The 25994-nt window shown below is 43.2% G+C and overlaps 1 protein-coding gene across 1 annotated transcript in view; it reads left to right on the top strand.

Moving 5' to 3' along the window:
• Window positions 1-16603, top strand: part of LOC141271972 (uncharacterized) — a 243559-nt gene extending 226956 nt beyond the window's left edge. The window contains exons 14-16 of the mRNA XM_073682227.1: window positions 41-138; window positions 7113-7203; window positions 14428-16603. Of these exons, the coding sequence (XP_073538328.1) occupies window positions 41-138; window positions 7113-7203; window positions 14428-16043 (1805 nt within the window). The 3' untranslated portion in view covers window positions 16044-16603. The remainder of the gene's footprint in view (window positions 1-40; window positions 139-7112; window positions 7204-14427) is intronic.
• The last annotated feature ends 9391 nt before the right edge of the window (window positions 16604-25994 follow it).

Below are 25994 nucleotides of genomic sequence, written 5' to 3'. Positions count from 1 at the left end.
TGTAAAGAATAAATTCAATCCCTATTTGTGATTCCTCCAGTTCTACCCAGTGAGAGGACAACACCAGAGAGATGTCCCCGACCTCTTCTTCCACAGGACTGTAAACAAGAAGATCCCGATGTTCCTCAGGATCATCAGGTAGATGGAGAGAAGGTGCCATGAGATCTTATCTATGATGTGTGGAAGGCTGTGAAGGTCTTGTGTTCAGTCTTGTTTTATCCCCCAGTATTATACACTGAATGGCCAATTTATTAGAGACATTTTCACACTCCCATCTGAATCTTATTACACACATGACCGTGGAGTGCAGCATAAGGGCGCTCTCAGAGAGCTGTATAAATCTGACTGAGATCAGAACGAAGTGCACATACTGGCCAGTAGCTCTCCGAACCAGAATAAAAATACACAAAGCTGTCACTCTCGAATTGCGTTCCGATCTCAGTCTGATTTATACGGCCGTCTGACTGCGCCGTAAATCGGAGTGATCAGTTTTCGGAATGGGGACACTGAGCAATCGGAATTACTTTGAACACTGTGACAGCACGAGTATATAAAAAATTGTCAACTTATGACGTTTTTTGCATATGTTGACGTGACGAGTATACGGGGAATTGTGTTATCAATGAAAAATATACAGGGATATTGGATCCCATGTATGTGAACAACGTATCAAGGAAAATGTGAACAATAGTTGTGAGAACATGTGGTGCAGTTATACAGACTGCAGCTGAATACTGCGCTAGTGTTCAACTAATGTGTGTGAATGCAGCCATCATTCCTTAGAACAGATGGGCGATATCAGCAGTGACCAGTTCCAGTGTCAATGATGATCAGCGGAAAAGAAAAAACGTTATTTTGCGAAAGAGAGCAAAAGAATATCACTGACCAATTGAAAACATTGTCTGCATGGATTAATCCAGATTGATGATGGGAGGGTCAGAATTTGGCACAAGCAGCAGGAATCCATGTACCTTTCCTATCAAGGGTGAACAACTCAGACTGGTGGAGGTGAAGTAAAGTTGTGGAGAATATTTTTTTGGGCACATTCTGGGTCATCTGATATCTGTAGATGGATGTTTTGACACTAGGTCAGACCAAAGTACTGTGACCAATCAAGTTTGTCCCTTCATGTTTGCTGTTTACTCTATGGTACAAGGATATTTACCCATACCATGACTACATGACCTGTGTCATGTAGTCATTGATTACTTCCAATGTATAGGAAGCTTCGGCCGAGGTGTCCTATTGCGACCCATGTACTAGTGAAATTGGTTCCTCAGGGTGTTTTCTCTTCTGTAGAGGTCTCCCTTTATGGCTGAATATTACAACCCCTGGCAAAAATTATGAAATCACCGTTCTCGGAGGATGTTCATTCAATTGTTTAATTTTGTTGAAAAAAAGCAGATCACAGACATGGCACAAAACTAAAGTAATTTCAAATGGCAACTTTATGGCCTTAAGAAACACTAAAAGAAATAAAGATAAAAAATGTGGTACTTAGTAAGGGTAAGTTTTTTCAGATCAAGCAGAGGGAAAAAATTATGGAATCACTCAATTCTGAGCAAAATTTCATTTCCAAAACTAACACCTGCATCAAATTAGATCTGCTCGTTAGTCTGCATCTAAAAAGGAGTGATCACACCTTGGAGAGCTGTTGCACCAAGTGGAATGACATGAATCATGGCTCCAACACGAGAGATGTCAATTGAAACAAAGGAGAGAATTATCAAACTCTTAAAAGAAGGTAAATCATCACGCAATGTTGCAAAAGATGTTGGTTATTCACAGTCAGCTGTGTCTAAAATCTGTACCAAATACTAACAACATGGGAAGGTTGTTAAAGGTAAACATACTGGTAGACCAAGGAAGACCTCAAAGCGTCAAGACCGGAAACTTAAAGCAATATGTCTCCAAAACAGGAAATGCACAACAAAACAAATGAGGAATGAATGGGAGGAAACTGGAGTCAGTCTGTGACCGAACTGTAAGAAACCGCCTAAAGGAAATGGGATTTACATACAGAAAAGCTAAACATAAGCCATCATTAACACCTAAACAGAAAAAAACAAGGTTACAATGGGCTAAGGAAAAGCAATCGTGGACTGTGGATGACTGGATGAAAGTCATATTCCGTGATGAATCGCGAATCTGCATTGGGCAAGGTGATGATGCTGGAACTTTTGTTTGGTGCCGTTCCAATGAGATTTATAAAGATGACTGCATGAAGAGAACATGCAAATTTCCACAGTTATTGATGATATGGGGCTGCATGTCAGGTAAAGGCAATTGGGGAGATGGCTGTCATTACATCTTCAATAAATGCCCAAGTTTACATTGATAATTTGGACAGTTTTCTTATCCCATCAATTGAAAGGATGTTTGGGGATGATGACCTCATTTTTCAAGATGATAATGCATCCTGCCATAGAGCAAAAACTGTGAAAACATTCTTTGAAAGAAGACACATAAGGTCAATGTCATGGCCTGCAAATAGTCCGGATCTCAATCCAATTGAAAATCTTTGGTGGAATTTGAAGAAAATGGTCCATGACAAGGTTCCAACCTGCAAAGCTGATCTGGCAACAGCAATCAGAGAAAGTTGGAACCAGATTGATGAAGAATACTGTTTGTCGCTCATTAACCCTAGAACGCATACCTGGGGCCTCGCAGGCCCGCCCTGTTAATTGTTTTCTATTTTCAGCAAGATTACTTTAGTTAGAATTTTGAAACTCTAGGTATTCCTCAGGTATATAGTTGTTTGTCATTTTTGTTTGAGTTCTTCCATATTATTTGCACACGGGCCTAAAAGGCCCCAGGTATGTGAAAGTGTAGATTTTTATGGTCATGCGTTCTAGGGTTAAGTCCATGCCTCAGAGACTGCAAGCTGTTATTAAAGCCAGAGGTGGTGCAGCAAAATACTAGTTATGTATTGGAGTGTTCTTTTGTGTGTTTATTTTTCATGATTCCATAATTTTTTCCCTCTGCTTGGTCTGAAAAAAATTACCTTTACTGAGTACCACATTTTTTATCTTGATTTCTTTTAGTGTTTCTTAAAGCCATAAAGTTGCCATTTGAAATGACTTTAGTTTTGTGCCATGTCTGTGAACTGCTTTCTTTCAACAACATTAAACAACTGAATGAACATCATCCGAGCCCGGTGATTCCATAATTTTTGCCAGGGGTTGTATAAGATGACACAGACATGGCAGAAGTAACATATAGACAGGGAAGATTACAGTCCATATGACGAAAATAAACTGAATTTTACTAAATGATATGTACACACTCGCTTAGCCGAATGTGTTGGCACTCTTGAAATTGTTCCAGAAAATTAAGTATTTCTCCCAGAAAATTAATGCAATTACACGTATTGTTATGCGCATGTTTATTTCCTTTGTGTGCATTGGAACAACACACAAGAACAGGGTATGAAAGCAAATTGGACATAATTTCACACAAAACCCCAAAAATGGGCCGGACAATATTGTTGGCACTTTTCCAAAATTGTGGGTAAACAACTTTTGTTTCAAGTGTGTGATGCTCGTTCAAACTCACCTATGACAAGTAACAGGTGTGGTCAATATGAAAATCACACCTGAAACCAGATAAAAAGGGGAGAAGTTGATTTAATCTTTGCATTGTGTGTCACGCTAAGCATGAAGAACAGAAAGAGGAGAAGACAACTGTCTGAGGACTTACGAACTAAAATTATTGAAAAATATCAGCAATCTTAAGGTTACAAGTACCTCTCCAGAGATCTTGATGTTCCTTTGTCCACTTTGCGCAGCATAATCAAGAATATTAAGAGCATTGGCACTGTAGCTAATCTCCCTGGATGTGGATGACAGAGATAAATTGATGAAAAGTTGCAACACAGGATAGTCCAGATGGTGGATAAGCAGCCTTAATCAAGTTCCAAAGAAATTCAATCTGTCCTACAGGCTCAGGATGCATCAGTGTCAGCACAAACTATCCGTCAACATTTGAATGAAATGCTATGGCCGGAGACCCAGGAGGACCCCACTGCTGACGCGGAGACATTAAAAAGCTTGACTGCAGTTTGCCAATATCCTTCTCAGAAAGTGTCTTGTGGACAGATGAGACCAAGATGGAGCTTTTTGGTAAAGCACATAATTCTACTGTTTACCAAAAATGGAATGAGGCGTACAAACAAAAGAACATAGTACCCACTGTCAAATATGGTGGAGGTTCAAATATGCTTTGGGATGCACCTGCTGCCATGGCACTGGGTGTCTTGACTGTGTGCAAGGCATCGTGAAATCTGAAGATTAAAAAGGATTTTGGCGCGCAATGTAGTGCCCAGTATCAGAAAGCTGGGTTTGAGTCATGGGTCTTCCAGCAGAACAATGACTCCAAACATACACCTCTTCAAATATGAGAGACCTGGAGCAGGACAATGACCCCAAGCATACAACCCTTCAAATATGAGAGACCTGGAGCAGTGTGCAAAAGTAGAGTGATCCAAGATTCCAGTTGAGAGGTATAAGAAGCTTGTTGATGGTTATAGGAAGTGATTGCAGTTATTGATTCAAAAGAGTGTGCAACCAAATATTAAGTAGCGAGTGCCAACAATTTTGTCTTGCCCATTTTTGGGGTTTTGTGTGAAACATCAGTCCAATTAGCCTTTTTTTTCTGCTCTTTTGTGTTGTTCCAATATACACAAATTAAATAAACATGTACATATACACCCGTGTGCGCACACATGGAGAGAGACAAAGGGAATAGCAAGTACATGACCTGTAAATAAAATGTTCTGTTTTCAAGAGAGTCACAAAAAATGTATACATTTTTCTGCAGTTACATCCAGTAGTTTTTGCTGGCCCTCCATGTTTCCTGATACCTTTACTCCTTTTCCATACAAACCACTTTCTCTGAACAATCCATGTGCTGGCTTGGCTATCTAAATTTTTCTAAACTAGAAGTCAGGGTTGTGCTTAACCTCTGTTCTTGTCATCTCAGGGTCCCCACAAACGCTTGGCTACATTTCTTTACCTCCAGCTCCGAACCACTAGAGTTGCTTTTTCTACTTCCTTACCGGTTCTCTGATCTGGTCCCAAGTTCTGCCAGCTGTGCTCCAGTTTATCAGCCACTTATCAGTGGTGAGTTTAGAAGCAGGGTATCCCTATACTTTCTTGGTACACACATCTCCTGGTCCGGCCTTTTTGCTTCTCAGTCTTTTGCTATTTCTTTCTTCATCTTTTAATCTACAACTGCGGTAAACTTTAACATCACCCAGGGGTCTATTGATAATGATAATTATAATATTATTTTTTATATACTTAACCTCTCCACTACTTCCAGATCTTTCTGCACACCTAATATCATGTCTCAAGTGCGGACAATGAGGAGTAAATGGTGTCACAACCTCACTCTACAGAGCCCCTCATGCAATTGTAGTTTGTTTACTGTATATATAGTGAACCACCTAGAAACCTCTCCCAAGACTCCGCCAGCTGCAGGGCTGACCCTCTGTAACTCTCTCCTGCCCAGCTGCAAGGCTGGTCCTCTGTAACTCTCCCCTGCCCAGCTGCAGGGCCGACCCTCTGTAACTTTCCCTTGCCCAGCTGCAGGGCTGACCCTCTGTAACTCTCCCCTGTCCAGCTGCAGGGCTGACCCTCTGTAACTCTCCCCTGCCCAGCTACAGGGCTGAACCTCTGTAACTCTCCCCTGCCCAGCTGCAGGGGTGACCCTCTGTATCTCTCCCCTGTCCAGCTGGGGAGAACCAATAGGTTGATATACCATACAAAGTTATATTGTCGTACCGTGTTAACAAGAAAAATCGATAAATACTTTTATGCCCAAAAATGATAAAAGTATTCTAGGAGTGATACCTTAATTGGCTAACCAGAAAAAAATATATATACGCAAGCTTTCAGAGCACAGAGGCTCCTTCATCAGGTAATATTACAAATGAACTCCTAAGACAAGAGGCACAACATTTAAGCAATGTTACAGCCAGACATTTGTTCATGAGATGGAGAGGGTGATGCCTCCTAATGATAAGTCAAAAAGATCAAATTTAGGGTTTTTAGTTGCAAATGGCAAGTCTGTGGGAATGTTTAATTATTTGGAGACCATCTGGTGGGGGTGTGAATTGAATCCATGTAGTGAGTCATACATCCAGGTGTTAGATTGAGTCCTGTTGTCAAAGAATTGAACATCCTTATCAATTTGAATTCCCAATTTTTTTTCCAAGAAATCTCCTTGTCAGAAGTGTCCTCTCATCACCGTCGGTGACGGGCACATTCCCATGTAAAAATAAAAAATGCAAAACTTTTACCCACATATTACCATCAAATACAGTCTGCATACCAAGCACAAATCAGGACTACAAAATCAGGAATGTCTTTTCATGTACATCCTCCAATGTGGTGTACATGATACAATGTACAAGGTGCCTGGGAGGTGTCTATATTGGAGAAACTATGCAAAAACTGCAAACGAGAATGAATTTACACAGACACACAATTAAGAATGAACTGGACATTCCTGTGGGAAAACATTTCTTGGGCTCGGGACACTGTATGAAAGATCTAAAAGTTTTAGTACTAAAAGGTAATTTCAAGGGCAACAGAGAGAGAGAAAAATTTGGGAATTCAAATTGATAAGAATGTTCAATTCTTTGACAACAAGACTCAATCTAACACCTGGATTTATGACTCACTACATGGATTCAATTCACATCTCCACCAGATGGTCTCCAAATAATTAAACATTCCCATAGACTTGTCATTTGCAACTAAAAACCCTAAATTTGATCTCTTTGACTTATCATTAGGAGGCATCACCCCCCTCCACCTCATGAACAAATGTCTTGCTGTAACATCGCTAAAATGTTGTGCCTCTTGTCTTATGACTTAATTTGTAATATTGCCTGACGAAGGAGCCAGTGTGGTCTGAAAGCTTGCGTAAATATATTTTTTTCTAGTTAGCTAATAAAGGTATCACTCCTAGAATACTTTCATCATTTTTGGGCATAAAAGTATTTACATCGAACCAATAGGTTGGATTTTGTTTTATCGTTATTGTTTTTTGAAATCATTTCACCAAACGTCTTCATCTGTCTGTGACTCTTACAATTTTTGATTTAGGGTAAAGATCTGCCCCATATTAATACTACAGAGACATATGTGAGGGGTGATGAGCGATGTAAAGAGGAGATTCTTACAGATAACTGCACAGGTGAGTAGTGACCACTAAATACAAAGAAGTTGCAGATTCTACTGGCTTGTAGAATAACTATAACTAATGTTCAATTTTTTTTTTGGGTGCCATGGGATAAGATATGTTGAATTCATTAGGACACGTGTGACGCTTAGTGAATTTGGCACATCCTCTCAATGGCTCTCACCTCTGTGCGCCTTGACAGAAATAGTGCTCAAGTTACGGTCAGACTGGAGGAACGTTTGTGATGGGCGTAAGTCATGACACTGCAGTGGCGTAGACACTTTGGTAAATCGTTCCCGAAGTTCTTTTACATTGTTTTGCATGAAGGTTTCTCCGCTGCAACCATAGCACATTTGAGCTGCTGTTGTGGAGCTAACGCTGTATTCACAGTCCTGTCTATCACAGGTCAATGTGCACAATGGACGTCTCTAAATACACTTTTGTAGCATGTTAGTGTTTGTGACCTCTGATATATAAGGCAGAAACATTACCAATCACAGGCTTCACTGTTATGTACAAGAGAATTTTCTCAGCCTAAAAACCTCAATAGCATTCTTCATTACATGTTATAGTATACTGGTCTAATGAGTACCTTCATTGCAATGAGGCAAATGTAGACAGACGTAATAGCTCAGGGGAAGGCCATTCTGTATTCTTGGGTGCACCTTGCAGCTATCACATTACATGGTGTAGCACAACAAATCAGGAGAGAATATCAGAGCCTTTATAAAAGCCGAGGCAGGGAATGCTGCACCCATTTTCAGGTGGTTCTAGATAGTGAGGGGATATCAGAGCTCACAGCTCAGAAATAGAGATTGGAAGAGAAAGCCCTAAAGCATTAGACAAATACTTCACACTGTGTGTTGTACAACTGCAGTAGTAAAAGAAGATGTGTGTAGTATTGTTTGATCCATGAAACTCCTAATTAATTTTGGGGTTCAATTAGAATTGGTATTAACCAGTCCTCCTCATCATGCTGTTCACATTTTGACATCATGAGACCGAGACAACACCTAACAATTGATCAACCGTACCTTGGCATTGCGAGACTTCAAGCAGAAGTTCTCCGACAGAAGTGGCCACTGAGATTAGAGGGTCACAGAGTCATCAGCAGGTTGCAGCAGAAATACAGATAGTTTGACTGCACGTCACAGCATCGCACTGGCTTGTGGCGCTCTGTTAATGAAAGCAGTGAAGGAGAGAGTGCGGGCGGTGAAATTCCGCCCGCTGCCCAGTCACTCAGGGAGACTGGGTCCCGCCTCGGTGATGCCAGGTCAGCTTCCAATTCCGTTGATGTGACATCACCGGACATCAGAGGCAGTTGCAGTCGGGGGTCACGTGATGGGGATAAGCGGACAGCGATGGCGACGCTCACATGTACATTTGAGAACGCAAAGTATTTGACAAAAGCCTTATTTCCAAGGTTTAAATCGATCTGCCTCCTACACATTGTAGTGGACAACCTCTTTAAGTTTTATTTTTGCTGAAAGGGTTATTCACCTGGTGGCAGACGGGGAGCCCGTATATTCTAGGCTTCTAGCACGCTCAGTAGTGAGGGGACTGCTCCTTTTTCTCTGCTCTGATGCCCCCCCTGCATAATACGTTACCATTTCAGAGTTTGCTTGTGGAACAGAGGACGGTTAAAGCTGCAATCTTATCTGACCTCTGTTAGCTGAGATAAAAATCTCTTATTTTTCAGGCTATATTTTGCTGTTTTTAAGGGTGAAGGAGGCAGCGCACTACTAGATTACCAGTCTGAAAAATGCTCAGCTAAACATGTAAAGTTGTCCGAAAGTTTAGTTACGCTTTAACATGCACAGATTAGTAGGGACCCCTATGATTGTGGGGCCCCCAGGCGAGAGCCCGTTGGGCCCATGCGTTGAGATGGCCTTGGTCATGGCTGTACTGGTGGTGAGTTGTTTTGAAATGTGAAGGTTTTGCAGGAGAAACAGAGGCAAGAAAAGACTAGGAACTACAGCTCCTCATAAACACATGAACCATCATTACCTACTACAGTACAGATCAAAAGTTTGGACACACCTTCTCATTTAAAGATTTTTCTGTATTTTCATGACTATGGAAATTGTACATTCACACTGAAGGCATCAAAACTATGAATTAACACATGTGGAATTATATACTTAACAAAAAAGTGTGAAACAACTGAAAATAGGTCTTATATTCTAGGTTCTTCAAAGTAGCCACCTTTTGCTTTTATGACTGCTTTGCACATTCTTGGCATTCTCTTGATGAGCTTCAAGAGGTAGTCACCGGAAATGGTTTTCACTTCACAGGTGTGTCCTGTCAGGTTTAATAAGTGGGATTTCTTGCCTTATAAATGGGGTTGGGACCATCAGTTGTGTTGTGCAGAAGTCAGGTGGATACACAGCTGATAGTCCTACTGAATAGACTGTTAGAATTTGTATTATGGCAAGAAAAAAGCCGCTAAGTAAAGAAAAACGAGTGGCCATCATTACTTTAAGAAATGAAGGTCAGTCAGTCTGAAAAATTGGGCAAACTTTGAAAGTGTCCCCAAGTGCAGTTGCAAAAACCATCAAGCGCTACAAAGAAACTGGCTCACATGAGGACCGCCCCAGGAAAGGAAGACCAAGAGTCACCTCTGCTTCTGAGGATAAGTTTATCCGAGTCACCAGCCTCAGAAATCGCAGGTTAACAGCAGCTCAGATTAGAGACCAGGTCAATGCCACACCGAGTTCTTGCAGCAGACACATCTGTACAACAACTGCTAAGAGGAGACTTTGTGCAGCTGGCCTTCGTAGTAAAATAGCTGCTAGGAAACCACTGCTAAGGACAGGCAACAAGCAGAAGAGACTTGTTTGGGCTAAAGAACACAAGGAATGGACATTAGACCAGTGGAAATCTGTGCTTTGGTCTGATGAGTCCAAATTTGAGATCTTTGGTTCCAACCACCGTGTCTTTGTGCGACGCAGAAAAGGTGAACGGATGGACTCTACATGCCTGGTTCCCACCGTGAAGCATGGAGGAGGAGGTGTGATGGTGTGGGGGTGCTTTGCTGGTGACACTGTTGGGGATTTATTCAAAATTGAAGGCATATTGAACCAGCATGGTTACCACAGCATCTTGCAGCGGCATGCTATTCCATCCGGTTTGCATTTAGTTGGACCATCATTTATTTTTCAACAGGACAATGACCCCAAACACACCTCCAGGCTGTGTAAGGGCTATTTGACCAAGAAGGAGAGTGATGGGGTGCTACGCCAGATGACCTGGCCTCCACAGTCACCAGACCTGAACCCAATCGAGATGGTTTGGGGTGAGCTGGACCGCAGAGTGAAGGCAAAAGGGCCAACAAGTGCTGAGCATCTCTGGGAACTCCTTCAAGATTGTTGGAAGACCATTTCCGGTGACTACCTCTTGAAGCTCTTCTGCTTGTTGCCTGTCCTTAGCAGTGGTTTCCTAGCAGCTATTTTACCATGATGGCCTGCTGCACAAAGTCTCCTCTTAACAGTTGTTGAAGAGATGTGTCTGCTGCTAACTCTGTTGGCATTGACCTGGTCTCTAATCTGAACTGCTGTTAACCTGCGATTTCTGAGGCTGGTGACTCGGATAAACTTATCCTCAGAAGCAGAGGTGACTCTTGGTCTTCCTTTCCTGGGGCGGTCCTCATGTGAGCCAGTTTCTTTGTTGCGCTTGATGGTTTTTGCAACTGCACTTGGGGACACTTTCAAAGTTTTCCCAATTTTTCGGACTGACTGACCTTCATTTCTTAAAGTAATGATGGCCACTTGTTTTTCTTTACTTAGAATTTGCATTATGGCAAGAAAAAAACAGCTAACAGTCTATTCAGTAGGACTATCAGCTGTGTATCCACCAGTCTTCTGCACAACACAACTGATAGTCCCAACCCCATTTATAAGGCAAGAAATCCCACTTATTAAACCTGACAGGGCACACCTGTGAAGTGAAAACCATTTCTGGTGACTACCTCTTGAAGCTCATCAAGAGAATGCCAAGAGTGTGCAAAGCAGTCATCAAAGCAAAAGGTGGCTACTTTAAAGAACCTAGAATATAAGACCTATTTTCAGTTGTTTCACACTTTTTTGTTAAGTATATAATTCCACATGTGTTAATTCATAGTTTTGATGCCTTCAGTGTGAATGTACAATTTCCATAGTCATGAAAATACAGAAAAATCTTTAAATGAGAAGGTGTGTCCAAACTTTTGGTCTGTACTGTGTATATACAGTTATATGAAAAAGTTTGGGCACCCCTATTAATCTTAAGCTTAATGTTTTATAAAAATTGGTGTTTTTGCAACAGCTATTTCAGTTTGATATATGTAATAACTGTTGGACACAGTAATGTTTCTGCCTTGAAATGAGGTTTATTGTACTAACAGAAAATGTGCAATCTGCATTCAAACAAAATTTGACAGGTGCATAAGTATGGGCACCTCACCAGAAAAGTGACATTAATATTTAGTAGATCCTCCTTTTGCAAAAAGAACAGCCTCTAGTCGCTTCCTGTAGCTTTTAATGAGTTCCTGGATCCTGGATTAAGGTATTTTTGACCATTCCTCTTTACAAAACAATTCCAGTTCAGATAAGTTTGATGGTCGCCGAGCATGGACAGCCCTCTTCAAATGATCCCACAGATGTTCAATGATATTCAGGTCTGGGGACTGGGATGGCCATTCCAGAACATTGTAATTGTTCCTCTGCATGAATGCCTGAGTAGATTTGGAGCGATGTTTTGGATCATTGTCTTGCTGAAAGATCCATCCCCTGCGTAACTTCAACTTTATCACTGATTCTTGAACATTATCGTCAAGAATCTGCTGATACTGAGTAGAATCCATGCGTCCCTCAACTTTAACAAGATTCCCGGTGCCGGCATTGGCCACACAGCCCCAAAGCATGATGGAACCTCCACCAAATTTTACTGTGGGTAGCAAGTGTTTTTCTTGGAATGCTGTGTTTTTTTGCCGCCATGCATAACACCTTTTTGTATGACCAAACAACTCAATCTTGGTTTCATCAATCCACAGGACCTTCTTCCAAAAAGAAATTGGCTTCTCCAAATGTGCTTTTGCATACCTCAGCCGACTCTGTTTGTGGCGTGCTTGCAGAAACGGCTTCTTTTGCATCACTCTCCCATACAGCTTCTCCTTGTGCAAAGTGCGTTGTATAGTTGACCGATGCACAGTGACACCATCTGCAGCAAGTTGATGCTGCAGCTCTCTGGAGGTGGTCTGAGGATTGTCCTTGACTGATCTCACCATTCTTCTTCTCTGCCTTTCTGATGTTTTTCTTGGCCTGCCACTTCTGGCCTTAACAAGAACTGTCCCTGTGTTCTTCCATTTCCTTACTATGTTCCTCACAGTGGAAACTGACAGGTTAAATCTCTGAGACAGCTTTTTGTATCCTTCCCCTGAACAACTATTTTGAATAACCTTTGTTTTCAGATCATTTGACAGTTGTTTTGAGGAGCCCATGATGCCACTCTTCAGAGGAGATTCAAACAGGAGAACAACTTGCAAGTGGCCACTTTAAGTAGCTTTTCTCATGATTGCATACACCTGGCTATGAAGTTTAAAGCTCAATGAGGTTACAAAACCAAAAAAAGTGCTTTAGTAAGTCAGTAAAAAGTAGGTAGGAGTATTTAAAACAAGAAAATGATAAGGGTGCCCATACTTATGCACTTGGCAAATTTTGTTTAAATGCAGATTGCACATTTTCTGTTAGTACAATAAACCTCATTTCAAGGCAGAAACATTACTGTGTCCAACAGTTATTACATATATCAAACTGAAATAGCTGTTACAAAAACACCAATTTTTATAAAACATTAAGCTTAAGATTAATAGGGGTGCCCAAACTTTTTCATATAACTGTGTATATATATATATATATATATATATATATATATATATATATATATATATATATATATATATATATATATATATATATATATATATATAAATATAATATATGTAATATACATCTGATTCCACCCTTTCCCTGGACAGTTACTAGTTTTGTTCTATTTCTTGTTTGCTTCACAAAAAAAAGAAAGCCGCATGTTCTTTATAAGATCTGATACAAAACCTCAAAAAAAAAAACTGTGAAATTCCTGGTTGTGAGGTAGCAAATAATTTCGCAAGCCAGTAGTGTCTGTTCCAGACAAATTGTTTGCAGCGATAGGGATATTTCTTCGTAATCTCACTGACAAATTGGTGAGCTGCAGAGTGCTTGTCCTGATATCGTGGCTTATGTGTATGTGATCAATCTGCTCCAATGTGCTCTGCTCTGTATCTGTCACACGTTGCATTTTTGCAGCGGTTTTTATGCAAATTTTCAGCTGCTTTTCATGGTACCAGCAAATTCTGACTTTTCAGAAATCTCATGCACACACCTTTTGTTTTTTTTCCAGACTGTTTTATCAAAGAGCTGCGTTTTTGCAAAATGCAGCATGTCACGTCTTTCAGCATTTTTTTTCAGCGTTTTTTCAGCGTTTTTCACCCTTGGAAAGCAATGGGTAGTGCAAAAATGCTGCAAAAAACGCAGGTATCAGGTTTTACTGCATTTTTGGTGCCAAAACCTGATGAAGTTGAATCAGATTTTTTTTTTTATGCATTAAACTTTATCAACATGCACATGACACAAATGTACCTTGACAAAAACGCAGCAAAAACTAAGCAAAAAAACAAACTTGCTTTTTGTAAACAGCTTAAGCGCAGCTTAAAATTTGCATAAAAAAGCTGCAAAAGCATAACGTGTGAACATGGCCCGAGGGTGCTTTCATATTGCGTTCTGTGTCCCCGTCACAGTATACGTCCAGACCCCGTTTTGCTGGGAATTTGGGACATATGCCTGTCGGGGATACAGAGCGCAGTGTGAAAGCTTGAACCTGTCAGAGAATGTGTGAGAAGAAATTACCTAATAAAACGTACAGATTGCAGATACCTTTTGAGTCTCCTCTGAACATGTAACTGGAAAAACGATTCATAACAGACACAAGGAAATATGAACAGAGAAGATGGCTATAATAGAGAAGTGAAAATTTTTAAAGACATAACCTGGTGGCCTAACACTATTAGTCTTAGTCTTTCTTTTGTTGTCTATTGTTTTAGTCTGTCAATGATTGAATTGTATTACAGTTTGCATGGAAATCCTATAAAATATATAATATAAATAGTAATATAATGCCAGTGCATTGTTACTGAAAATAATAAATCATTTTTATTCTTGGCAGATGACTGTACCAGATACTCAGAGGGATTGCTGATATTTTCAGATTTTCCAGCAAATAATTTTGGTGTCACACCAAATACTTGTGAAGAACATGCCATTATACCAGATATACCTCAAGACCTTCTCAGTAAAAATCTGTCATCTGAAACTTTTCAACAGGTCCTTTTTTCTGCTTCATTGAAGACAAATATGGAAAACAAAAGTTACAGAAGGACTGTTGAACAAGAAATAGCTCACAGAAGAAGGGCGAAACCATTTTCATGTTCAGAATGTGAGAAATGTTTTCATTATAAGTCAGAGCTTGTAATACATCAGAGAACTCACACAGGGGAGAAACCATATTCATGTTCAGAATGTGGGAAATGTTTTACTCGGAAAACAAATCTTGTTATACATCTGCGACGACACACAGGAGAGAAGCCTTTTTCATGTTCAGAATGTGGGAAATGTTTTACAGATAAAACAAGTCTTGATTCACATCAGATAAGTCACACAGACAACAAGGCGTTTTCATGCTCCGAGTGTGGGAAATTGTTTAAAAAGAAATCAGTTTTAATTAGGCATCAGATAGTTCACACAGGGCAGAAGCCATATTCATGTTCAGAATGTGGGAAACTTTTTAACCAAAAATCATTTCTTAATATACATCAGAGAATTCACACAGGAGAAAAGCCTTTTTCATGTTCAGAATGTGGGAAATGTTTTATCCGTACAGCACTTCTTAATAGACATCAGAAAATTCACACAGGAGAGAAGCCTTTTGCATGTTCAGAATGTGGGAAATATTTTATCCATAAAGCACTTCTTATTAGACATCAGAAAATTCACACAGGAGAGAAGCCTTTTTCATGTTCAGAATGTGGGAAATGTTTTATCCATGAAGCACATCTTATTAGACATCAGAAAATTCACACAGGAGAGAAGCCTTTTTCATGTTCAGAATGTGGGAAATGTTTTATAGATAAAGGAAGTCTTGATAAACATCAGATAAGTCACACAGATAACAAGGAGTTTTCATGCTCCGAATGTGGGAAATTTTTTAAACAAAAATCAATTTTAAATAGGCATCAGAGAATTCACACAGGGGAGAAACCATTTTCATGTTCAGAATGTGGGAAATGTTTTATCCATAAAGCATATCTTATTAGACATCAGAAAATTCACATAGGGGAGAAGCCTTTTTCATGTTCAGAATGTGGGAAATGTTTCCTCAATAAAGCACATCTTATTAGACATCAGAAAATTCACACAGGGGAGAAGCCTTTTTCATGTTCAGAATGTGTGAAATGTTTTACCCATAAAGCACATCTTATTAGCCATCAGAAAATGCACACTGGAGAGAAGCCTTTTTCGTGTTCAGAATGTGGGAAATGTTTTATAGATAAAACAAGTCTTGATAAACATCAGATAAGTCACACAGACAACAAGGCGTTTTCATGTTCCAAATGTGGGAAATTTTTTAACCGAAAATCAACTTTAATTAGGCATCAGAAAATTCACACAGGGGAGAAGCAGTTTTCATGTTCAGAATGTGGGAAAAGTTACTATACTAATTCAAACCTTGTTATACATCGTAGAACGCACACAGAGGAAAAGCCATTTTCTTGTTCTGAGTGAGGGAAATGTTTTAATCGGAAAAGAAATGCTGTTACACATCAGAAAACGAACGCATAAAATTAGCCAATTTCTTTAATTATTTTTTTAGCAAAATGGAAAAGAAAAAATACAAGTCATAATAAAGTCTCCAAAAGAAAGGGAAAACACTTTAGAGCAGTAAATAATTATTTAAAATGTACACAACTATCATTGACCACCTTTTTATTGAAAACTAATTAGTATTCAAATTATACACATATACACTTATATATGAACAATGTTTATAATATACTTTACATTTCTATAACTGCACCGTAAAAAGGTTTTCCAGTGATGATTTTTTCCTTTTTATTTGACATTGACAATGGAGAGATGCTGCTATACATGATTAGGACAGTTGTTTATGTAATCATCCAAAACCCTGCTTGTCTCATCCAATTATTAGAGTGACTATATAATTTGATGTGACCAGTTGCTTTCATGGCAATTATGGGGTCTCAAATCAAGTCTGAATTGGAAACCCTTTCAAACTACACCCCCCCCCCAAACAAAATAATTTCACATAGTCATGAAAAATTTAATTCACAACTTTTAAAGGCAGAAAAGTGGTGATGGTCCTTAGTGGTGTGCACGCAGTATAACACCCCCATGATGGCCCTCCACATAGTATGATGCCCCCAAGTCAGTTCCTACTACACATGTACCCTTACTGTATTCCCCCTATGTATGTTTCCCTACACAAGATTAACCTATCAGTTCTACATCATAGTATGGTGACCTCCCACAGTGCCCCTCACACACATTATGATGCTCCCAGAGTGCTCCCATTATAGTAAGAGGTTGCCACAGTGCCTCCTATACAGTAAGAGGCCATTATCATTTACCCAATACAGTATGATACTCCCACTGTGTCCCCCAAATGATTATGAGACCACCACTGGGCTCTTCAATACAGTATAATTGGCCCACCGTGCTTCCCAACACAGTATGTGGCCTCCATGGTGCTCCCCAATACAAATTAGTGTTCCACTCCTCCTTGCAGAAAATGCACAGACACAATAATAATGAAAAAAAACAAACACAGCCTTGTTCCTTTGATGTGCTGCTCCAGGCTGTACTGAGTGAGGACTTAGGCTCCATGCAGAAGGCCTGATGATTGTATCTGTATCTGCATCAGCAGAACTGAGACACACTTGGTGAATGGTGGAGCAACGAGTTGATCGGTCCCTGTTCCTCCATTGTGTGCAACTTCTATTTATGTCCTCAGGATGCAGATACCATGGGAACTGAGACGCTGTTTAGCACTGGGCCCCCGTTCCAACCCCTGACTCACAGGCTCCATATTGGCCACGTGGTCTGCTGACATTGGCAGTACATCACTGGATGAGACCAGTTAAGAAGCAGAGTTGTCTTGACAGCTGACCTGATCATTTACAGTAGAGTCTCACAACACCTGATATTAGCTCATGTGGATCAGAGAGGTGTAAGATAACCCAAACCAACTTCTTACCAATCATTACTATACATGAGCTTTTAAAACTGATACCTTTTGTGTTTTGAACTATATTCATTTATTATTGAACTGTTCAAATATCCCCTTGAACCCAATCGCTGAAGGTTGCAGAGGAATTAGGGAGTACCCTGGTTTCGTCGGCCAGGTATTTCTTGACCATCTTTTAAAACTTTCCCTTCCTTGTCAAAAATACCTGGTCATTAGGGCATGGACGCTGGGAGGGTGTCATGAAACTGGCCCAGGCCTTTGACAGTGTACCCCTGCTTTATGTTTCCCTCACCTCTCCAGCTTGGTTGGGCAAGAAAGCTTGCCCCCTGCTCCTAGTGTTGTCTGATGTGAATCTTTTCACCTGGAATGAGCTGTCCCTCTATGCCTTGGAGGTGTTGTGCTGCCCTGCCGCTTGTCGGAGTGGATTTTTAATGCCACAGGGGGTTCATAACAGACATGCGCTTTTGCCTGTCAACAGAAAGTGCTGACAGACTCACTCTGATAACCATGAAGAAAGCATGGCTTAGACCTGACTTTTACACACCACCAGATGATAGCAGCACATAGTGTTTTTAATGCTCTATACTTGAATGAGGCCCGCCAATTGTTTCCTTTTAGGGTTTATGGATGACCCTACTTATAATTTTTTGTCCTGGCTTTGCACTTTGTTCAAGGCCTTTGAGTGTAGGACTACCACAACCATACTTTGTTCACTGTATTTGAATGAGGCACTACAGTTGGTGCCTTTAATGGATGACCCTGCTTGTAATTTGTGGCAGAATTTGCACTTAGAGCATAGCCTTTATGAGTCTAGGAGTACCACTACATGTCAATTTGAACAGAATGTGTATGAGACCCTCCTTTGTGTCTAAAACAGGGTGTATCTGAGTCCCTAATTTTTGTTAGTTCTTGCTTCTTTCATATATTACACTGAAATGTCCTATTTTTTTTAATAAAAATTAAATTATTTTTTCGTTTACTTAAATTATAATTTTTTGTTAAATTCCTTTTAAATTTTGCCTTGTATACAAGTCATTATACGGTAAAAAATAATTAACTTTTTTTCCTGTACATTTGCAATTTCTTGCCGATTTTGAATGTTTTATTGTAAGTCCTTTAAGTGGAGTTAAAGTGTGACACCGTTGTTCTAGGCAGAGTTCTGGGAGTCAGAGATGCATCCAAGGGTCTTCCCTATGCTGTTCTCCTTCCATTCAGCATTTTTCCCCATCCACTGTAGGGTCTGCCGGAAAAATGCTCGGATTTCCCATAGACTTACATTATAGTCGAAGCAAGCACCCGAGCATTAGTAATTGCTCGGTCCGAGTAACGAGCATCTGAGCATTTTAGTGCTCACTGATCTCTAGTTCCTAATAAAGATTCATTATAGTTAAATATACTCTGGGTTTTGGGCTTTATTCGTGCCCGTACTTATGCTTATACACTGCTCAAAAAAAATAAAGGGGGAACACTTAAGCAACACAATGTAACTCCAAGTCAGTAACACTTCTGTGAAATCTACCTGTCCAGTTATGAAGCAACACTGATTGTGGATCAATTTCTCCTGCTGTTGTGCAAATGGGACAGACAACTGGTAGAAATAATAGGCAATGAGCAAGACACTCCCTATAAAGGAGTGGTTCTGCAGGTGGTGACAACAGACCATTTTTCTGTTCTCATCATTTTGGCTGTTGTTTTTGTTACTTTTGCATTTTATCATTGATTCCACCCATAGAGGTTCAGTAGCATGTGGTGGTGTCTACAGTACAACCCACAGAAGTTGCTCAGGTAGTGCAGCTCATCCAGGATGACACATCAATGCGAGCTGTGGCAAGATGGGTAGGTGTGTCTGTCAGCAGAGTGTCTAGAGCAGATACCAGGAGACAGGCCAGTACACCAGGAGTCATGGAGGGGGCCGTAGGAGGGCAACAACCCAACAGCAAGAGCGCTACCTCCTCCTTTGTGCAAGGATGAGCAGTGCCAGAACCCTAGAAAATGACGAATGACCTCTAGCAGGCCACTAACATCCACATGTTTGCTCAATCTGTCAGAAACAGACTCTTGAGGGCCCGACGTCGTGAAGTGGGTACCGTGGTTACAGCCCAACACCATGCAGGGCGATTGGCGTTTACCAGAGAACAACAAGATTGGCAGATTCGACACTGGCACCCTGTGCTCTTCATGCATGAGAGCAGGTTCACACTGAGCACATGTGACAGTCTTGAGGCGCTGTGGAGAATGTTCTGCTGCCTGCAACATCCTCCAGCATGACCAATTTGGCAGTGGGTCAGTAAAGGTGTAGGGAGGCATTTCATTGGAGGGCCGTACAGCCCTCCTTGTGCTAGCCAGACTGCCATTAGGTACCGTTAGTCCCTGGCGGCGTAGTGTGTTACTGATGGTAGCCTGTGTAACGTTGGTCCCAGCTCTTTGCAGGTCATTCACTAGGTCCCCCTGTGTGGTTCTGGGATTTTTGCTTACCGTTCTTGATCATTTTGACCCCCACGGGGTGAGATCTTGTGTGGAGCCCCAGATCAAGGGAGATTATCAGTGGTCTTGTATGTCTTCCATTTTCTAATTATTGCTCCCACAGTTGATTTCTTCACACCAAGCTGCTTGCCTATTGCAGATTCAGTCTTCCCAGCCTGGTGCAGGGCTACAATTTTGTTTCTGGTGTCCTTCGACAGCTCTTTGGTGTTCACCATAGTGGAGTTTGGAATGTGAGTGTTTGAGGTTGCGGACAGGTGTCTTTTATACTGATAACAAGTTCAAACAGGTGCCAGTACTATAGGTAATGAGTGCAGGACAGAGTAGCCCCTTAAAAAGAAGTTACAGGTCTGTGAGAGCCAGAAATCTTGCTCATTTGTAGGTGACCAAATACTTATTTTCCACCAAAATTTGAAAAAAAACTTCTTTCCAAATCAGACAATGTGATTTTCAGGATTTGTTTTCTCATTTTGTCTCTCATAGTTTAGGTCTACCTATGATGTCAATTACAGGCTTCTCTCATCTTAAGTGGGAGAACTTTCACAATTGGTGGCTGACTAAATACTTTTTTCCCCACTGTATGTTGCATAGAGTCAACCAACTTCTGGCACCTTTCAGCTGTTATTCCCGCCCAGGATGCTTTGACTACATCCAACAATTTTTTCCCATTTGTTGGCTTTGCCTAAGAAATTGCATTTTTGATGTCACCCCACAAGTGTTCTTTTAGATCAAAGTCCGGAGATTGGGCTGGCCACGCCATAACCTCAATTTTGTTGGACTGGAACCAAGACTTTGCTTGTTTACTGGTGTGTTTAGGGTCGTTGTCTTGTTGAAACACACATTTCAAGGGCATATCCTCTTCAACTTAACGCAACATGACCTCTTCAAGTATTTTAATATATGCAAACTGGTCCATGATGCCTGGTATGCGGTGAATAGGTCCAGCACCATAGTAAGAGAAACATGCCCATAACATGATGCTTGCACCACCACGCTTCACTATCTTCAGAGTGTCCTGTGGCTTGAATGCAGAGTTTGGGGATCATCTGACGAACTGTCTGTGGCCCTTGGACCCAAAAAGAACAATTTTACTTTCATCAGTCCACAAAATATTTCTCCATTTCTCTTTAGGCCAGTTGACGTGTTCTTAGTCAAATTGTATCTACTTCAATACATGTCTTTTTTCACAATAGGACTTTGTGGGGGCTTCTTGCTAAGAGATTAGCTTCACACATAACTGTCATGGTATTCACAGGTAACTTGAGACTGTCTTTGATCATCCTGGAGCTGATCACTGGCTAAGCCTTTGTCATTCTGGCTATTCTTCGATCCATTTGAATGGTAGTCTTCCGTTTTCTTTCATGTCTCTCTGGTTTTGCTTTCCATTTTAAAGCATTGGAGTTCATTTTAGCTGAACAGCCTATCATTGGCTGCACTTCTTAATAGATTTTACTCTCTCCAATCAACTTTTTAATCCAAGTACGCTGTTTTTCTGAACAATGTCTCGGAACGACCCATATTTCTCAGGCTTTCAGGGAGAAATGCATGTACAACATGTGATGGCTTCATGCTTAAATAAAGGCCACCTGATTCACACCTGTTTCTTCACAGAATGATTGATCTCACTAATTGAACTCCACACTGCTATTATTTTGAATACACCCCCTTTCAATTAATTATTCAAATACACAGACTCAAAAACATGCAGATCATGAATGCTGAGTCTGTTGGTTTTCTTAGAATCTACTGCACCAACTGGTAAATTGTTTGTTTGACATGTGGTAAGATGATTTATACCAAAAACAATGATTTAATCTGGTTAGTTATATTGGACTGCTGTTATTTTGTACACTACTATGTGAGGGAGTCGGAGTCTGAGGTTTTGCTTACCAACTACACAGCTCAGCAAAAAACTTAACTACAAGCATCAAGGATGGTCAATATCTGGTGATCTGAAAGTTCTTTCTTTGCTCCTTGGGCAGCAAGGAAGATACACTAAGTACCCATTATTTTTGTGTGATTGAGACAGCTGGGATAGGACTCCTCACTAGAGCCAAAAAAGTTGGCCAACAAGAACATCTTTGCAACCTGTGCTCAAGAACATAGTTGCGGAAAGTTTAGTTGATCCCACAAGTTCTCAAGCCACTACTCCACATTAAGCTTGGACTGATGAAGCAGTTTGTGAAAGCTCTACTGTAAGAAGGAGAGACTTTTAAGTACCTGTGTAACAAGTTTCAGGGACTGTCAGAAGCAAATTGAAGGAAAGCATTTTTGTGGAATATAGAGCAAGGAAAAAGAGAGAGCACCAGGTATCCAGCGGATCTTCATTAAAATATAGCTTTTATTGGAAACATAAAAGCAGCCATGTCACAAGGACAACACACGGAGTACTAAAAGTTCTATCTGCTCCGACTGTGAATGATCACAAATAATCCAGAGGTCCCAACCGTGCCGGATACAGCAGACAGTCCCGGATACAGTGGACGGCCCCGGATAAAGGGACAGCCCTGGATACAGCAGACAGCCCCGGATACAGCGGACAGTCCTGGATACAGAGGACAGCCCCGGATTTGGGTCTCTGCCCTGCAGTCTCAGGCGTCTGTTGAATGCCCCTCACTGCCCTCATGCCCCCTCCGACATCTCCTCCTGCCGGGGGAGAGAGAAATGGTAAATGTCTGTGGCTGGGGGCGGTAGGGGGAAGAGACATTTCCCGGAGCTGAGCAGGGTTTATCCCTCTTTCTATTCTGGGAACCTTTGCAGTTCTGCTTCCAGGACCTGTGATGATGTCACAGTCATGTGATCAGTCACATGGGGGGAGGAGCAGGATGGGGCTTGTGGGAAGTGAAGGGTTTTCTGTGTAGGAAGCGGCCACAGGTAAGAGCTGAAGCTGAGAAGTCTACACTGGGGACCGGTAATGAGGGAGCAGGGACTGTGTGATAGAGGGGACAGGACTCAGTCCTGGGGGAAGCACCGGCACTCTGCACTGGGGACCGGTAATGAGGGAGCAGGGACTGTGTGATAGAGGGGACAGGACTCAGTCCTGGGGGAAGCATCGGGACTCTACACTGGGGACCGGTAATGAGGGAGCAGGGACTGTGTGATAGAGGGGACAGGACTCAGTCCTGGGGTAAGCACCAGCACTCTGCACTGGGGACCGGTAATGAGGGAGCAGGGACTGTGTGATAGAGGGGACAGGACTCAGTCCTGGGGGAAGCATCGGGACTCTACACTGGGGACCGGTAATGAGGGAGCAGGGACTGTGTGATAGAGGGGACAGGACTCAGTCCTGGGGTAAGCACCGGCACGCTGCACTGGGGACCGGTAATGAGGGAGCAGGGACTTCTGTGTGATAGAGGGGACAGGACTCAGTCCTGGAGGAAGCACCGGTACTCTGCACTGGGGACCGGTAATGAGGGAGCAGGGACTGTGTGATAGAGGGGACAGGACTCAGTCCTGGGGGAAGCACCGGGATTTTTCACTGGGGACCGGTAATGAGGGAGCAGGGACTGTGTGATAGAGGGGACAGGACTCAGTCCTGGGGGAAGCATCGGGACTCTGCACTGGGGACCTGTAATGAGGGAGCAGGGACTGTGTGATAGAGGGGACAGGACTCAGTCCTGGGGGAAGCACCGGCACTCTGCACTGGGGACCGGTAATGAGGGAGCAGGGACTGTGTGATAGAGGGGACAGGACTCAGTCCTGGGGGAAGCACCGGCACTCTGCACTGGGGACCGGTAATGAGGGAGCAGGGACTGTGTGATAGAGGGGACAGGACTCAGTCCTGAGGGAAGCATCGGCACTCTGCACTGGGGACCGGTAATGAGGGAGCAGGGACTGTGTGATAGAGGGGACAGGACTCAGTCCTGGGGGAAGCACCGGGACTCTGCACTGGGGACCTGTAATGAGGGAGCAGGGACTGTGTGATAGAGGGGACAGGACTCAGTCCTGGGGGAAGCACCGGGACTCTGCACTGGGGACCGGTAATGAGGGAGCAGGGACTGTGTGATAGAGGGGACAGGACTCAGTCCTGGTGGAAGCACCGGAACTCTGCACTGGGGACCAGTAATGAGGGAGCAGGAACTGTGTGATAGAGGGGACAGGACTCAGTCCTGGGGGAAGCATCGGGACTCTGCACTGGGGACCTGTAATGAGGGAGCAGGGACTGTGTTATAGAGGGGACAGGACTCAGTCCTGGGGGAAGCACCGGCACTCTGCACTGGGGACCGGTAATGAGGGAGCAGGGACTGTGTGATAGAGGGGACAGGACTCAGTCCTGGGGGAAGCACCGGCACTCTGCACTGGGGACCGGTAATGAGGGAGCAGGGACTGTGTGATAGAGGGGACAGGACTCAGTCCTGGAGGAAGCACCGGGACTCTGCACTGGGGACCGGTAATGAGGGAGCAGGGACTGTGTGATAGAGGGGACAGGACTCAGTCCTGGGGTAAGCACCGGCACGCTGCACTGGGGACCGGTAATGAGGGAGCAGGGACTGTGTGATAGAGGGGACAGGACTCAGTCCTGGAGGAAGCACCGGTACTCTGCACTGGGGACCGGTAATGAGGGAGCAGGGACTGTGTGATAGAGGGGACAGGACTCAGTCCTGGGGGAAGCACCGGGATTTTGCACTGGGGACCGGTAATGAGGGAGCAGGGACTGTGTGATAGAGGGGACAGGACTCAGTCCTGGGGGAAGCATCGGGACTCTGCACTGGGGACCTGTAATGAGGGAGCAGGGACTGTGTGATAGAGGGGACAGGACTCAGTCCTGGGGGAAGCACCGGCACTCTGCACTGGGGACCGCTAATGAGGGAGCAGGGACTGTGTGATAGAGGGGACAGGACTCAGTCCTGGGGGAAGCATCGGCACTCTGCACTGGGGACCGGTAATGAGGGAGCAGGGACTGTGTGATAGAGGGGACAGGACTCAGTCCTGAGGGAAGCATCGGCACTCTGCACTGGGGACCGGTAATGAGGGAGCAGGGACTGTGTGATAGAGGGGACAGGACTCAGTCCTGGAGGAAGCACCGGGACTCTGCAAGGGGACCGGTAATGAGGGAGCAGGGACTGTGTGATAGAGGGGACAGGACTCAGTCCTGGGGGAAGCACCGGGACTCTGCACTGGGGACCTGTAATGAGGGAGCAGGGACTGTGTGATAGAGGGGACAGGACTCAGTCCTGGGGGAAGCACCGGGACTCTGCACTGGGGACCGGTAATGAGGGAGCAGGGACTGTGTGATAGAGGGGACAGGACTCAGTCCTGGTGGAAGCACCGGAACTCTGCACTGGGGACCAGTAATGAGGGAGCAGGAACTGTGTGATAGAGGGGACAGGACTCAGTCCTGGGGGAAGCATCGGGACTCTGCACTGGGGACCTGTAATGAGGGAGCAGGGACTGTGTTATAGAGGGGACAGGACTCAGTCCTGGGGGAAGCACCGGCACTCTGCACTGGGGACCGGTAATGAGGGAGCAGGGACTGTGTGATAGAGGGGACAGGACTCAGTCCTGGGGGAAGCACCGGCACTCTGCACTGGGGACCGGTAATGAGGGAGCAGGGACTGTGTGATAGAGGGGACAGGACTCAGTCCTGGGGGAAGCACCGGCACTCTGCACTGGGGACCGGTAATGAGGGAGCAGGGACTGTGTGATAGAGGGGACAGGACTCAGTCCTGGAGGAAGCACCGGGACTCTGCACTGGGGACCGGTAATGAGGGAGCAGGGACTGTGTGATAGAGGGGACAGGACTCAGTCCTGGTGGAAGCACCGGGACTCTGCACTGGGGACCTGTAATGAGGGAGCAGGGACTGTGTGATAGAGGGGACAGGACTCAGTCCTGGGGGAAGCACCGGGACTCTGCACTGGGGACCGGTAATGAGGGAGCAGGGACTGTGTGATAGAGGGGACAGGACTCAGTCCTGGTGGAAGCACCGGAACTCTGCACTGGGGACCAGTAGTGAGGAAGCAGGAACTGTGTGATAGAGGGGACAGGACTC

Source organism: Phyllobates terribilis, unplaced genomic scaffold, assembly GCF_046119375.1.
Source record: "Phyllobates terribilis strain yellow unplaced genomic scaffold, ASM4611937v1 Scaffold_5__5_contigs__length_657084704, whole genome shotgun sequence".
Taxonomy (NCBI): domain Eukaryota; kingdom Metazoa; phylum Chordata; class Amphibia; order Anura; family Dendrobatidae; genus Phyllobates; species Phyllobates terribilis.
This window is presented reverse-complemented; position numbering and strand designations above follow the sequence as displayed.